Source organism: Panthera uncia, assembly GCF_023721935.1.
Source record: "Panthera uncia isolate 11264 chromosome C1 unlocalized genomic scaffold, Puncia_PCG_1.0 HiC_scaffold_3, whole genome shotgun sequence".
Classification (NCBI taxonomy): domain Eukaryota; kingdom Metazoa; phylum Chordata; class Mammalia; order Carnivora; family Felidae; genus Panthera; species Panthera uncia.
In genome coordinates, this window is record NW_026057584.1 from 32,830,121 (window position 1) to 32,845,358 (window position 15,238).

The following is a 15,238-nucleotide window of genomic DNA, read 5'->3' on the forward strand; positions in this document are numbered from 1 at the left end:
TGCCTTTTTCCATTTTTTTCTTCAATTTTTAGGCTTAAATTTTGCCTTTTACTTTTGAAGACTCATTTATGACAACAAATTTAGGTTATGTGTATGTGCATTTGAGGTCAGTTATTAACAGTTGCTAACTTAATCATCTTTAAACCTTTAAGAGTTAAAATATAACACATGAACAGTTACCGCGTGCGGGCACTGGTACTGAGAAGCGCCCTGATTCAGGAATGACTGAGGCTCAGAAGCATATAGCCCGGTAGAGATGGTCTCTCGGAGGGCCTGGCAGGTGCGGTGCCGCCCCGGAGGCAGGGAGGGACCCGGGCTTAGGAAAGGAAACAGGGAATGCCTCAGAGGTCTCACAAACAGTTCCTTAATTCCGATATTCTGACCGGTTTGGTATTTGTTAGTAAACGAATTTGGTAGCGAAGGAACAGAAAGGGTCTAGGAGTTCATCAAAAAACGGACCGAGAGCCGGGCTTCGGTGGGGTTCGGGAAAAGCCGGAGAGGGCGAGAACGCGGACGCCGGACGGAGATGCCGACGGCAGCGCGGCTTCCGCGCGCGCCAGGCCGCCCGGTTTAAATCTCCCGCCTCCCGCAGCCGGAGCCCGACACCTCCACGCACGGGTGCGGAGGGGCACGGGCTGCGGGAGTGGCCCGGTGGCGTCGCGGGGCTCGCGGGTGGCGGCGGCGGGAACGGGTGCTGTGACGGACCTCCGCGCAGTTAAGCGCGACCCGAGCTGGCGGAGGACCGGCGCGTCGCGGTTCCAGCGTCGCGGTGAGAGCCTGCGGCCTCCCAGTGGCGGTCAGGCCGCGCCCTCTCCGGGCCTGGCGGGCCGGAGGCCAAACCCTCGTTTCCGTGGCGACGCCCTGAGGTGGAAGCGCGGCGGGAGGCGCCTGCCACGCGCGCACGCTGTCTCTCGAGGCCTCGCCGGCCCCTGCGGCCTCCCCCTGGGACGAAGTCCTGGTCCGCGCTCCTCCGGGCAGAACCCGCAAGGAGTGGTTTCTGGCGAGGCTGGGTCCTCTCCGGACGAGAGGAGCTTTCCTTCACGCCGCCCCGGTAGCGAACGTGCGCACCAGCCTGAGGCTTATTTGGGTGATTTCTCTGGAAGGTGGAGATCGCTTCCATTAGAGGCAGGTGTTCACAGCATTTGGGTGCTTTCCTGCTGACCTCTTTTTTCTGTTGTGTTTATTTTTATGTCATTATTTTGTGATGGAAACGCCTTCTTTAGAAACGAAGTGGCAAGCGTTTGGTAAAAACAAAACATAAGTGTGCGGCGTAAGGCTAACCGCGGAATGCTAGAGCTCCCGAGGGGTTCCGCGCACAAATACTGCGGCCTGAGGCCGTGAACCCAGCCCCGTGCACCTATCCGGCTCTTGGAAACGCGGATCACCTGGTCGGGTGCCCAAATGATGTCAGTGGTCAGATACCTGATGCCTGAGAAAGATGGGAGAGGGGAAAAAAATCCGATCTGGCAACCAACCCGCGATGCTGTGGGTTTGCCGGTAGAGGGGGTGGGATTATTTTTCATGTAATAGATGATGTTAATGCGCAGAGCGTGAAAGCTGTTAAAAGCTATGGGTCACTGTGAAATAGCTTATTGGGAAGATCACGTTTGTCCATGGTTTTGGATTTTCTTTAAGCATTTATGTATTGATTTATTTAGTTTAGACTTAGACAACGTACTGTAAGGCGATATTACTTACATCATCTTAACATCAGTATTTATGAAGTAGCCACAGGTGCCTCATCTTTTAATAGGAGTTAATTACGCATTTATTGAACAAATAAACATCTGATGGTATGTATACATTTTTTATATAATGAAAAATTTTAACCGTTTTATATTTATCTGTGCCCATCATTACCAGTATTCTTTGAAATGTCTGTATTTAATAGCTCAGAATGATTGTGCATCTAGACATTGAAACAGCAATGTGCAAGACATTGTTCTAATTATCAGTAATTTATAATTGCTAGACAAATCATCATAATTTTGGAGTTAAATGGGTGCTCAGAGATCAAGTGTGAAAGCTGCAAACATGAGACTGGTTGGGAAAACTAGGAAGCCACGTTTTTTTTAGACATACTTATTATAAAGCAATTAATAAAACAAAATTTGTACCAGTGACTAAACTGGTACCAAATACTACACTGTCAGACTTCATGATTTTATCGTGTCGTATGTCCTATATTTACATTTTTGACTTTGTTGATTTTATTGATTTGCCTGTTTTCTATTTCACATATTTCATTCCTATTTTCATTTTTTTCTTTTACTTTGGGTTTAATTTGCTCATCTTTTTCTAATTTATTAAGGTGGAAGCATAAATAATATATTTTTTTCCCTTTTATGTAAGCATTTAAAGCTATAAGTTTTCCTCTAAGCATGCTTTAGCTACATCCCACAAACATGGGATATTTTCATTATCATTTAGTTAAAAATATTTAAAAGTTTAAGTTCTATGATCCCTTATTTATTTAGGTGTGCTATTTTATTTCCAAATATTTTGGAATTTTTTTAGGTAGTTCATTGCTATTGATTTCTAAATTAACAATGTCGTGCTCAGAAAACATGTATTATTTCAATACCTTTAAATGTATTGAGAATTTTTTCCTTGCCTAACCTATGGTCTGTCTTGGTGAGTGTTCAGTTACCCTTGGGGGAAAATGTGTATTCTTCTGGTGGTGGATGGAATAGTCTAAATGTCATTTAGGTCAAGCTGGTTGAGTGTTGCTTGAGCCTTTTATCTTCACATTTTAATGTCTCTTTATTCCATCAGTTACTCTGGGAGAAGTGTTAAGTTTTAGTTATGATTAACTATGATTGTAGATTTATCTATTTTCCCCTTCAGTTCTGTCAGTTTTTTAAAAATATTTGGTAGTGTTATCAGTCACATACACATTTAAGACAGCTGTGTCCTTTTGATAGATTGACCACTTTATCATTATTAAATGTCCATTTTATTCCCGAAAATACTTTTTACATGGAAGCCTGTCCTGTATGACCTTAATACAAGCTTAATGCTTGCCTCTTGCTTTTTCCTTTTAATACATCTGTGTATTTATGTTTAAAATGTGTTTGTTATAAACTACATACAGTTGGTTTGTAGTTGTTTATCCAGTCTCACAACAACCTCTGTGTTTTAATAGTGGTATATAGTTCATTTTTTATTTTTATAACTTTTTTCTGTGTTTGGGTTAAGTATATTGGTATTCTTTTTCCATTTTTTCATTTATTCTTTAGTCTTCTTCCCTGCCTCCTTTTTGGATGAATTGAGCTTTTAGAAAAATATTTCTTGTCCTGTCTTTTTAGTTTTGTCTCTTCATGTTATTTTTTTATTGGTGGTACTAAAGATTTCATATGTATCTTAAATTTATCATAGCTTATTTTCAAATCTATTTTAGTATTTTATGAGCAGTGTAAGAATATTATTTATACTTGTAATGACCATCTCACCTTATGTGCCCTTACATACTTTACTTCTACACGTGTCCTATATTTATAAAAATGTAATGAATCAATCTTTTAGTGAAATTTAAAGATGCATGTATATATGTAATGTTTAAAAATTCCTTTGTATTTATCAATATATTTACCCTTTTTTCTCTCTTGCTTCCTGTAGAGCTGAGTTTCTATGTTATTTTTCTTCACCCTAAAGAATATTTAGATTTTTTTTTTTGTAACACAGGTCACTGTGGCCTTTCAACTGTATCTGTCTGAAGTTTTACTTTGCTTTCATTTTTGAAGGATATTTTTATTAGATATAGAATTCTTGGCCAGCTTTTTTTTTTTTTTTCCAGGACTTAAAGATACAGTTTGCTTGTTTTTTGCCCTCCTTTATTTTGTGAAGTAGCCTCCTCTTCTTCCTCTTTTCTCCCAAGATGAGAGCAGCCAGGAATCTCTTCAGTCCTAGGTAGGGCTAAGCATTTTCTGGATTTTCAGATCATGAGCTTTCCTGCATCCTCAGCCCTCTGATGTACTTTCAGAAAACACTAAATTTTGTAGATTATCTAACTTATTCTCAGTGTTAGGATGGAATTAATTTTCTCTTGCAACTTTCTGAAGTGGAAATGGAAGACCAGTACTATACTGATTGAATTGATATTGCTTAAAATCTTTTTATTACTCTTAATTAGATTTTTTCTGGTATTCTTACAGTCGTTTTCCTAGTGAATTTTATTTTATTATTAAATTTTTTTAAGGTTTATTTTTGAGAGACAGAGTGTGAATGGGGGAGGGGCAGAGAGAGAGAGAGAGAGAGAGAGACAGACACAGAATCTGAAGGAGGCTCCAGACTCTGAGCTGTCAGCACAGAGCCTGACCCAGGGCTCGAACCCATGAGCCGTGAGATCATGACCTGAGCTAAAGTCCAGTGCTTAACCGACTGAGCCACCCAGGTGCCCGATTTTATTATTTTTTAAAATGTTTATTTGTTTATTTTGAGAGAGCATGCACAAGCAAGCAGGGGAGGGGCAGAGAGAGGGAGACAGAGAATCCCAAGGAGGCTTCACACTGTTAGCGTGGAGACTGACACCGGGCTCAAACTCACGAACCATGAAATGATGACCTAGCTGAAATCATGAGTCGGTCGCCCAACTGACTGAGCCACCCAGGTGCCCCTAGGTTATTTTTTTAAATAAGCTCTGTGCCCAACATGGGGCTTCAACTCATGATCCTGAGATCAAGAGTCATATGCTTTATGGACTCAGCCAGCCAGGCGCCTTTGAAAGATTAAAAAAAGAAAAAAAAAAGATGGATGTTAAGTTTTATTAAATACCTTTTTATCATGAGAGATGAATAATTTAACATACTTTTTGCTAATATTTTAATGGTATGTTCAGGAATTTTTTTTTTTCTTTAACGTTTTATTTATTTTTGAGACAGAGACAGAGCATGAACGGGGGAGGGGCAGAGAGAGAGGGAGACACGGAATCGGAAGCAGGCTCCAGGCTCTGAGCCATCAGCCCAGAGCCCGACACGGGGCTTGAACTCACGGACCGTGAGATCGTGACCTGAGCTGAAGTCGGACGCTTAACCAACTGAGCCACCCAGGCGCCCCATGTCCAGGAATTTTTATCACAGATAATTTTCATCAAATTTTTCTTATTTTTTACATGTACCTATTATTTTAATAGTTATAACAATTCTGTTTTGTTTGTTACAATCACATTTAGAGTTAACTGAATTAAATCCCTTTTTACCATTTCTCCATTTTATAAATTCTTCATTGTTAAATTTTTTTATTATTTATTTAATTTTCTTGAGAGACTGAGAGGGCACAAGTGAGTGAGGTGCAGAAAGAGAGAGGGAGAGAGAATCCCACAAGGGGCAAAAAGGGAGTGAGAGAGAAGTGGGGCTCATTTGAAGTGGGGCTTGTGCTCACCCATAACAGGGCTCAAACTCACGAACAGTGAGATAGTGACCTGAATCAAAGTCTGATGCTTAACCAACTAAGCCGGCCAGGTACTCCAATAAGTTCTTCATTTTTAAATACATTAAAAAGAAATTTTCGTTTTAGCATTTATTTTTTGAGAGACAGAGAGAGCATGAGTGGGGAAGGGGCAGAGAGAGAGAGAGAGAGAGAGAGAGAGAGAGAGAGACCGACAGAGTCCAAAGCAGGCTCCAGGCTGTCAGCACAGAGCCCGATGTGGGGCTCAAACTCACGAACTGTGAGACCATGACCTGAGCCAGTCAGATGCTTAACCGATTGAACCACCCAGCAGCCCCACATTTTTAAATACATTGTAGTTGTAAGGGCACCTGGGTGGCTCAGTCGGTTGAGTGCCTGACTCTTAGTTTCTGCTCAGGTCTTGATCTCAGGATTCATGAGTTCAAGCCCTATGGCTCTGCGCTGACAGTGGGGAGCCTGCTTGGGATTCTCTCCCTCTCTGCCCCTCCCCCACTTGTGCTGTCTCTCTTGCTCTCAAAATAAATAAACTTAAAAAATAAAATTAAAATAATAAAACTAAATACATTTTAGTTGTATGGATTGTGGCTTCAAATAATTTAGTTGTTGTTTTATTTGTTCTGGGAAGCATATATTTGTGCTGTATTCCTGATTGTTGCATATTAAAAAAAATCGTTTTCAGATACTCAGCCTTTCTCATATATCGTATCTCGTTGATTTTAAGAAGCACCTGTTCATATTTTCACATCTCTGAAATTATTTCTGAAATCTGAACTTTTTTTAATGTTTATTTCTTTTTGAGAGAGCGAGTGAGAGCACAAGCTGGGGAAGGGTAGACAGACAGACTCCCAAGCATGCTCTATGCTGTCAGCAGAGATCCCAATGTGGGGCTTGAATTCAAGAACCTGAGATCATGACCTGAACCAAAGACAGACACTTAACCAACTGAGCCACCCAGGTACCCCTGAAATCAGAATTTTTCATGTATTTGAAAATGGATGAGGGGCGCCTGGGTGGCGCAGTCGGTTAAGCGTCCGACTTCAGCCAGGTCACGATCTCGCGGTCCGTGAGTTCGAGCCCCGCGTCAGGCTCCGGGCTGATGGCTCGGAGCCTGGAGCCTGTTTCCGATTCTGTGTCTCCCTCTCTCTCTGCCCCTCCCCCGTTCATGCTCTGTCTCTCTCTGTCCCAAAAATAAATAAAAAACGTTGAAAAAAAAATTAAAAAAAAAAAAGAAAATGGATGATTAGAAAGCACAGTTTACTTTGTAGATTTTTTTCGTGTTTAGAGGTATGTAAAATAATGGCATACCTTTTAAATAATGGTGTCTTCAACTGATGAAATATGGTAAGATAATTCCAAATTATTAGGTTACCATAAAATAATTTAAAAAAAATTTTTTTAATGTTTATTTATTTCTGAGACAGAGACAGAGCATGAGTGGGGAAGGGGCAGAGCAAGAGGGAGACACAGAATCTGAAGCAGGCTCCAGGCTCTGAGCTATCAGCACAGAGTCCGACGTGGGACTCACACTCACAAACCAGGAGTTCATGACCTGAGCTGAAGTCGGATGCTTAACCGACTGAGCCACGCAGGCACCCCAAATAAGCTTTATCTTTAAGGTTGAAAAAGATCAGAAATCAAATGTTTATTTATTTTTGAGAGAGACAGAGACAGAATGTGAGTGGGTTGGGGCAGAGAGAGAGAGAGGCACAGAATCTGACGCAGGCTCCAGGCTCCGAGCTGTCAGCACAGAGCGTGACATGGGGCTCGAACTCACAGGCTGTGAGATCATGACCTGAGCCAAAGTCGGACGCTCAACTGACTGACTGAGCCACCCAGGTGCTCCGAAAAAGATCAGAAATCTAATAACACAATGTTCTGAGTTGCAGTGAGCAAGCACTTTACTCCATTGCTGGTGGGCAAAAAAACTGGTACAATCTCTTATACAGGACAGTTTAGCAGAATGAAAATTTTAAATGCATGTAACCTTTGATTCGGCCATTGTACTTCCAGGATTTTTATCTTATAGGTAAACTTGCATGTATTTTAAATAATATATGGTTTTTTTTCTTATTTTTTATTCAGCATGGTTTAAATGATATTCCAGAAACAATCTAAATATGTATCAATAATAGACCATAGTAGTAAATTATAGTACAACCATTAAATGGAATGTTAAATATCCATTAAAATTATATTCCACTAAGTAGAAAATCCCATGTCATATTCCTTTTCACTCTGTGTTGTACACAGTACTCACTTTTATCCGTTGTCTCATGTTGCTGAGGAGATGGATGAGGCCAACATAAATTATTTTATTTCTTCTGGATGCTAATAGCATCTTTTCTTTATCCTTAAAACTTGGCAGAATTCTATACAATATCTAAATTTTGATCATTCCCTGTTAATTTTTCCTGAAACATAAGACCTTTCAGTTTTTCACCTCTATATCCTTGAAAATTTTATGTTCCTATTGTCTTTCTGTCCAAGAAAGAGTATTACTTACATTAGATCTCAGTAGTCTGTCTTACAAATCGATCATCTTTGTTCTAACTACTTTGTTAGAATCTAGCCACCTTTATTTTGTAATATTTATTCTGAAGGATTTTCCATGGCTTGCCATCCAAGTTAACTTGGTTTTCTGAATTATCTATTCTACTCAGAGCTGTTTCTTTTTTTCTTTTTTTAATTTTTTTTTAACCCTTATTTATTTTTGACACAGAGAGAGACAGAGCATGAACGGGGGAGGGGCAGAGAGAGAGGGAGACACGGAATTGGAAGCAGGCTCCAGGCTCTGAGCCATCAGCCCAGAGCCCGACACGGGGCTTGAACTCACGGACCGTGAGATCGTGACCTGAGCTGAAGTCGGACGCTTAACCGACTGAGCCACCCAGGCGCCCCCAGAGCTGTTTCTAATACGATTTCAAGTTCTGTGGTATTTTTTTCCCCTTGTATCTTTTGCTTTTTCAGTTCTTTTCAAAAATCTGTTTCATCAAGTTATATTCTATATAACCATATAGTTATAGTCCATATAACTATATATATGTTATAGTTCGTATAACTATATAGTCTATATAACTATATATACTGTATATAGTCTATATAATTATATATATTATCTGATGCAAACCAGTTTTCTTTAAAATTCTATTAAGATTTTATTTTATGCACTAGCTCTTCAAATGTGTTTTTTTTTCTCTTTTCCACATATGGTCCCTCTTCCTTTTCTTGAAGAGTTACTTTTATATGTTATCTATTGTTGAAAAGGGCAGTTGTGTTTTGGCCTGCTCTTTGCCCAAGAATGGTATAAGGCATTGGAATAGCTACCTTAGAGACTGAGATAGGAGACTGAACATTGTTGTGATCTTTCTTCTTTAATTGGCTGTTGGCTGACAATAGTCGTCATATGCTATCTCTAAGCAGGTTCCCACAGCATGTGTTAATCATTCATTCCAGAGACAGATCAATGCTGATATAGCTCTGATTGATCTTCTTTAGTCTGCTGTGCAAGGTTGACCACTAGCTTACTGTTTTGTTTTTCTACAGCCATGCTTTGACTCTTGACAAGAAAAATTAAAAATGTCACGGCAACTGTAGGTTTTAGGGAGCCCAATACGTAATACTTCTTGCCTTTTTTTTTTAATGTTTATTTTTGAGAGTGGGAGGAAGAGAGAGTGGGGAGGGGCAGAGAGAGAGGGATGCAGAGGATCTGAAGTGGGCTCTGCACTGACAGCAGAGAACCCGATAAGGGGCTCGATGTGAGATCATGACCTGTGCTGAAGTCAGAGAAAGAATCAAATCTGGCCATTTTTTCCCCCCTTCCCCTCCCCCATGGTCTTCTGTTAAGTTTCTCAGGATCCACATAAGAGTGAAAACATGTGGTATCTGTCTTTCTCTGACTTATTTCACTTAGCATAACACTCTCCAGTTCCATCCACATTGCTACAAATGGCCAGATTTCATTCTTTCTCATTGCCAAGTAGTAGTCTATTGCATATATAAACCACATCTTCTTTATCCATTCGTCAGTTGATGGACATTTAGGCTCTTTCCATAATTTGGCTATTGTTGAAAGTGCTGCTATAAACATTGGGGTACAAATGCCCCTATGCATCAGCACTCCTGTATCCCTTGGGTAAATTCCTAGCAGTGCTATTGCTGGGTCATAGGGTAGATCTATTTTTAATTTTTTGAGGAATCTCCACACTGTTTTCCAGAGCAGCTGCACCACTTTGCCTTCCCACCAACAGCGCAAGAGGGTTCTCGTTTCCCCACATCCTCGCCAGCATCTATAGTCTCCTGATTTGTTCGTTTTAGCCACTCTGACCGGCGTGAGGTGGTATCTCAGTGTGGTTTTGATTTGTATTTCCCTGATGAGGAGTGACGTTGAGCATCTTTTCATGTGCCTGTTGGCCATCTGGATGTCTTCTTTAGAGAAGTGTCTATCCATGTTTTCTGCCCATTTCTTCCCTGGATTATTTGTTTTTTGGGTGTCGAGTTTGGTGAGTTCTTTATAGATTTTGGATATTAGCCCTTTTCTGATATGTCATTTGTAAATATCTTTTCCCATTCTGTTGGTTGCCTTTTAGTTTTGTTGATTGTTTCCTTTGCTGTGCAGAAGCTTTTTATCTTCATGAGGTCCCAATAGTTCATTTTTGCTTTTAATTCCCTTTGGGGATGTGTCAAGTAAGAAATTGCTGTGGCTGAGGTCAGAGAGGTTTTTTCCTGCTTTCTCCTCTAGGGTTATGATGGTTTCCTGTCTCACATTCAGGTCCTTTATCCATTTTGAGTATATTTTTGTGAATGGTGTAAGAAAGTGGTCTAGTTTCATTCTTCTCCATGTTGCTGTCCAGTTCTCCTAGCACCATTTGTTAAAGAGACTGTCTTGTTTCCATTGGCTCTTCTTTCCTGCTTTGTCAAAGATTAGTTGGCCATACATTTGTGGGTCCAATTCTGAAGTCTCTATTCTATTCCATTGGTCTATGTGTCTGTTTTTGTGCCAATACCATGCTGTCTTGATGATTACAGCTTTGTAGTAGAGGCTAAAGTCTGGGATTGTGATGCCTCCCGCTTTGGTCTTCTTCTTCAGTATTACTTTGGCTATTCAGGGTCTTTTGTGGTTCCATACAGATTTTAGGAGTGCTTGTTCTAGCTTCGAGAAGAATGCTGGTGCAATGTTGATTGGGATTGCACTGAATGTGTAGATTGCTTTGGGTAGTATTGACATTTTAACAGTATTTATTGTTCCAATCCATGAGCATGGAATGTTTTTCCATTTCTTTATGTCTTCTTCAATTTCCTTCATAAGCTTTCTATAGTTTTCAGCATACAGAGCTTTACATCTTTGGTTAGGTTTATTCCTAGGTATTTTATGCTTCTTGGTGCAATCGTGAATGGGATCAGTTTCTTTGTCTTTCTGTTGTTTCATTATTAGTGTATAAGAATGCAGCTGATTTCTGTACATTGATTTTGTATCTTGCAACTTTGCTGAATTCATATATCAGTTCTAGCAGACTTTTGGTGGAGTCTATTGGGTTTTCCATGTATAGTATCATGTCATCTGCAAAAAGTGAAAGCTTGACTTCATCTTTGCCAATTTTGATGCCTTTGATTTCCTTTTGTTGTCTGATTACTGATGCTAGAACTTCCAACACTATGTTAAACAACAGCGTTGAGAGCAGACATCCCTGTCATGTTCCTGATCTCATTTTTGAGAGACTGATAGATAGACAGTACAAGTGGGGGAGGGGCAGAAAGAGGGAGACACAGAATCCAAAGCAGGCTCCATGCTCTAATTTGTCAGCACAGAGCCCCATGTGGGGCAGGAACTCCTGAACCGTGAGATCATGACCTGAGCCAAAGTCCTATGCTTAACTGACTGAACCACCCAGGTGCCCCAATAATGGCTTTATTTTTTAATTTACTTAATTTTCTGAATACCAATTGCTCTAACATTTCTGCTATATGACTATGAGTAATATGCTGAAACATACCAGTTACATATCCCAGAGGTCTCCTTTCCAGAGTCCATCATTCTGCTTAAATTTGAGATGCTTGTTCTGTCCAGCTGTCATCTTGAGCCTTCCCTTCATAGCTCTTCTGGGTTCGATTTTTGTCTTTTATATTTCATTGCTACTTTTGAGAAATCTGCTCTCTTTCTGACTCTTAATGATTTGTATATAATCTACTTTCTATCTCTTAAAACTTCCAGGATCTCCCCTCCGCCCCCCCACCGCCCTGTTTCCTGAAAGTTCACAATGATGTATTTTGGAATAAATCTCTTTTTGGATGGAGATTTGGGTTCTTCAGTTACTTTTCAACCCTTCTATTAAATTTAAAAAAAAATTCAGCTATCCTGTTTTTTTCCTCAAGAGTCCTTTTTTATTTTATTATTCCTCTTTGAGGATATTAGTTGGAGGGTTGTTTTGTTTTGTTTCCTCCCTAAATTATATTAATTCCCTTCAGCTATTTTCTTTTTTCTATTTTTTGCTTTAGGTAAGAGTTTTTTTTTTTTTTAATGTTTATTTATTTTTAAGAGAGAGAGAGAGAGAGAGAGAGAGAGAGAGAGCGCGCGCGCGCGCGCCGGGAAGGAGCAGAGAGAGGGAGACAGAATCTGAAGCAGGCTTCAGGCTCTGAGCTGTCAGCACAGAGCTTGACGCAGGGCTCAAATTCAGAAGCCATGAGATTATGACCTAAGCTGAAGTCGGACACTTAACCAACTGAGCCACCCAGGTGCCCCAAGTAAGAGGTCTTTCTTGGTGGAGACTTCCCTCAGATATCTCTTGACATTTGGTTTTCCATTTATATTTAAGAGGAAGACTATAACAAAGCCAATCAGAAGATTTATATGTACAACGGGTAAATTTTGCTCTAGAGTGATTAGGCAAAGACCCATCCTTTTAGAATGTCCCAATGGTATCCTGCTTTTCTCTGTAGCTTTTAGTTCTTTCCAGAGAAAAGAATGTTCTAGACTTTTCTGAAGAATGGAAAGGTGTGTGTGTGTGTGTGTGTGTGTGTGTGTGAGAGAGAGAGAGAGAGAGAGAGAAAGCGAGAGAGAAAGCGAGAAAGAGAGAGAGTGAGAATGCTTTGCTACTGGTGAACAAAGAATGGGAAAAGAGCTTGACATTTAACAGTTCTGTGTGTAAACTTTCACTGAATTGTTTGGTTTTCAGGCCAGATCTTCTGTGTTGTCCAACTGCTGTGTTGGACTGTAGCCCAAGTCCAGCACCGCCTTGGTTCAATTTCTTCAACTCGCATTGAGTGACACAGATTAGAAAACGGCCTCAGGGTCTAGCCAACTGTATATAGACTTCAATGAATCCTCCTTCCACTTCCAAATGGTGAGTTTTTCAGATAGTCTGCAAGGTAATTGACTCACTATTCACTAACATTCCTCTTTTAGTTGCTTAGGTTACTACTTTCTCTCCAAAAATGTATTGTAGTCTTTTCATCTGCTCTTGTCACTGTATTTATGCTCCTTATACTTGTGAGTTAATTGGTTGCTTTTGTTTTATACTTTTACCGTTAGTAGATTAGGGAAGGGAAAGCGGGGAAGTGCATGTGGTCAGTCTGCATTTTTAACAGTGCACCCTGTATTTTAATATCTGCATAAACCTCTTCCAGGTTATTCTCAGTGTTGAGATTTAAAATTATGTCAGTTAAATAAAAAATTTTGTGTTTTAAAAATTTACATCATATATATTTTTTACAGGCTATTTGTTAATTAAAAGAATGTCTTATACTTGCATACAACTTCATCTGTTTTTTTAAGTAAGTGCTATGCCCAATGTGGGGCTTACATGGTCTACCAACTGAGCCAGCTAGGCCCCCCACAACTTTATATTTTTCAAAGCAGTTTTGCATATGTTATCCCATTTGATCCTCATAGTATGAGAGGCTCAGCACTTGGAAATTTTGGGCATAGCAGAGGACTGGAAGAGGTATTTGCCTGAAATCTGCAGTAAAGTTGGAAATATTCTTAAGTTTCATAGGAGATTAGCTTTAATACCATTTTAACATAAGAATTTAGTGTTGATACTTTATTAAAAACATTTGAAATATAATTTTTTAGCTACTTTCAAAAATATGATATTTTCTTTTGTAGTTCACTTCCTTTTCCTTGATACGTTATTTATAGTTTGAATGGTCTTTCTTACTGATTTCATCAACATTTTTCAAGTCTTATTTTCCAATAACCTATTTTAATTTTTTTAATGTTTATTTATTTTAGGGGGGGCAGAGAGAGAGAGGGGGGTACAGAGGAACTGAAGCGGGCTCTGCACTGACAGCAGAGAGCCCGATGTGTGAGGCTTGAACTCACAAACTGTGAGATCACGACTTGAGCCGAAGTTGGGACTGAGCCACCCAGGCCTTCCAATGATCTATTTTAAATGCTATTCATATGTTCTTTATGAAATGATATGACTAAAGTGGTATAAGTAAATTATATGATTATAGTAAATTCTTAAATAGAAAGTCGAAAAATAGATAATAATCCTAAAGCATCACTTTTGGAAAAAAAATGAGCTCTGATTTATCTTTTTTAATGACTTATTTACAGGTTAAAATTATGCTGACTACTGAAATTATAGACTAGTTATATAAAAATAAATTTTATTGTAACTAGAAATTTGAATGTAGTTTGCAATATAAACTTGTCAATTTTGTTAACGACATGTCTCTCTTGTTTTAATTCATATAAACAACGATTTTTATGTGCCTCGCTAATTCTTGGAGACCTATAGGTTTTTGGAAGTAGGTTACCTGAAAATTGGGAACTAAATAGTTAATCCACTATAAGATTAGGAAACAACTTTAATCTCACTTTTTCTTCCTTCAAAATGGAAAAGAACACTACTTGTGGAGTGAAAGACCTGGATGTGTGCTAAGTATCAAGATACTCTTTAAAAAAAATTTTTTTTTAAATTTTTTGAGAGAGAGAGAGAGACAGACAGAGCATGAGTGGGGGAGGGGCAAAGAGAGAGAGAGAGAAAGAGAGAGAGAGAGAGAGAGACAGACACAGAATCTGAAGCAGGCTCCAGGCTCTGAGCTGCCAGCACAGAGCCCGACATGGGGCTTGAACTCATGAGCCATGAGATTGTGACCTGGCCGAAGCTTAACCAACTGAGCCACCCAGGCGCCCCTCAAGATATTCTTAATGTATGTGTATCCTTGAGAAAGCTCCCTTCATTTCACAGAGCCTCCGTGATCTCCTCTCTGAAACTAGAATAATAAAATCTACCATTTCTAGCTCTCAGGGTTATCGTAAGGATCAAAGGTGATAAAATGTGAAAATGTTTTAAAAATTGTCAAGAGCTCTACAAGTATAATTACTTTAGTATGTAGTAATACTAAGATTATCAGAAACATCTAGGTATCTTAAGCCTCCTCTAAGACTTTGCCTTTTATATAATTTTGAATTCTTGTAGAATAATGATTAAGCTCTAGTCCTTTTATAAGAATATTTGGTCAAGGTGGTAACCTCTGTGTGTGCAACCTACTTGCTTAGTATGGGATTTTTGGGTCTGTGATTTAATGGTGGTAAGTAATTGCCATAATACTTCTGTTTTAGATAAACACAAGTCTGTATTTATTTATTTATTTATTTGAGAGAGAGGGTACAAGTGAGCAAGGACTGAGAGAGAGAGAGAGAGAGAGAGAGAGGGAAAGAGAGAGAGAAGTGGGACTCACCTACGAAGTGGGGCTTGGACTAATGAGCCATGAGATCATGACCTGAGCTAAAGTAAGATGCTTAACTGAATGAACCACCCAGGTGCCCTGTATTTAATTTAATTTAATTTAATTTAATTTAATTTAATTTAATTTAATTTAATTT

At 39.4% G+C, this 15,238-nt stretch overlaps 2 protein-coding genes across 4 annotated transcripts in view; both read left to right on the plus strand.

The window, feature by feature from the left end:
- Window positions 1-256: 256 nt before the first annotated feature.
- On the plus strand, window positions 257-12,663 carry LOC125911369 (uncharacterized). The gene is made up of 3 exons (XM_049615249.1): window positions 257-280; window positions 418-1,125; window positions 12,576-12,663. The coding sequence occupies exons 1-3, from the start codon at window positions 257-259 to the stop codon at window positions 12,615-12,617; spliced, it is 774 nt and encodes a 257-aa protein (XP_049471206.1). The 3' UTR covers window positions 12,618-12,663.
- Window positions 12,579-15,238, plus strand: part of ICA1L (islet cell autoantigen 1 like) — a 78,443-nt gene continuing 75,783 nt past the window's right edge. For all 3 annotated transcript variants that reach the window (XM_049615154.1, XM_049615152.1, XM_049615155.1), the window contains exon 1: window positions 12,579-12,743. In XM_049615154.1, the coding sequence (XP_049471111.1) occupies window positions 12,741-12,743 (3 nt within the window). In that variant the 5' untranslated portion in view covers window positions 12,579-12,740. The remainder of the gene's footprint in view (window positions 12,744-15,238) is intronic.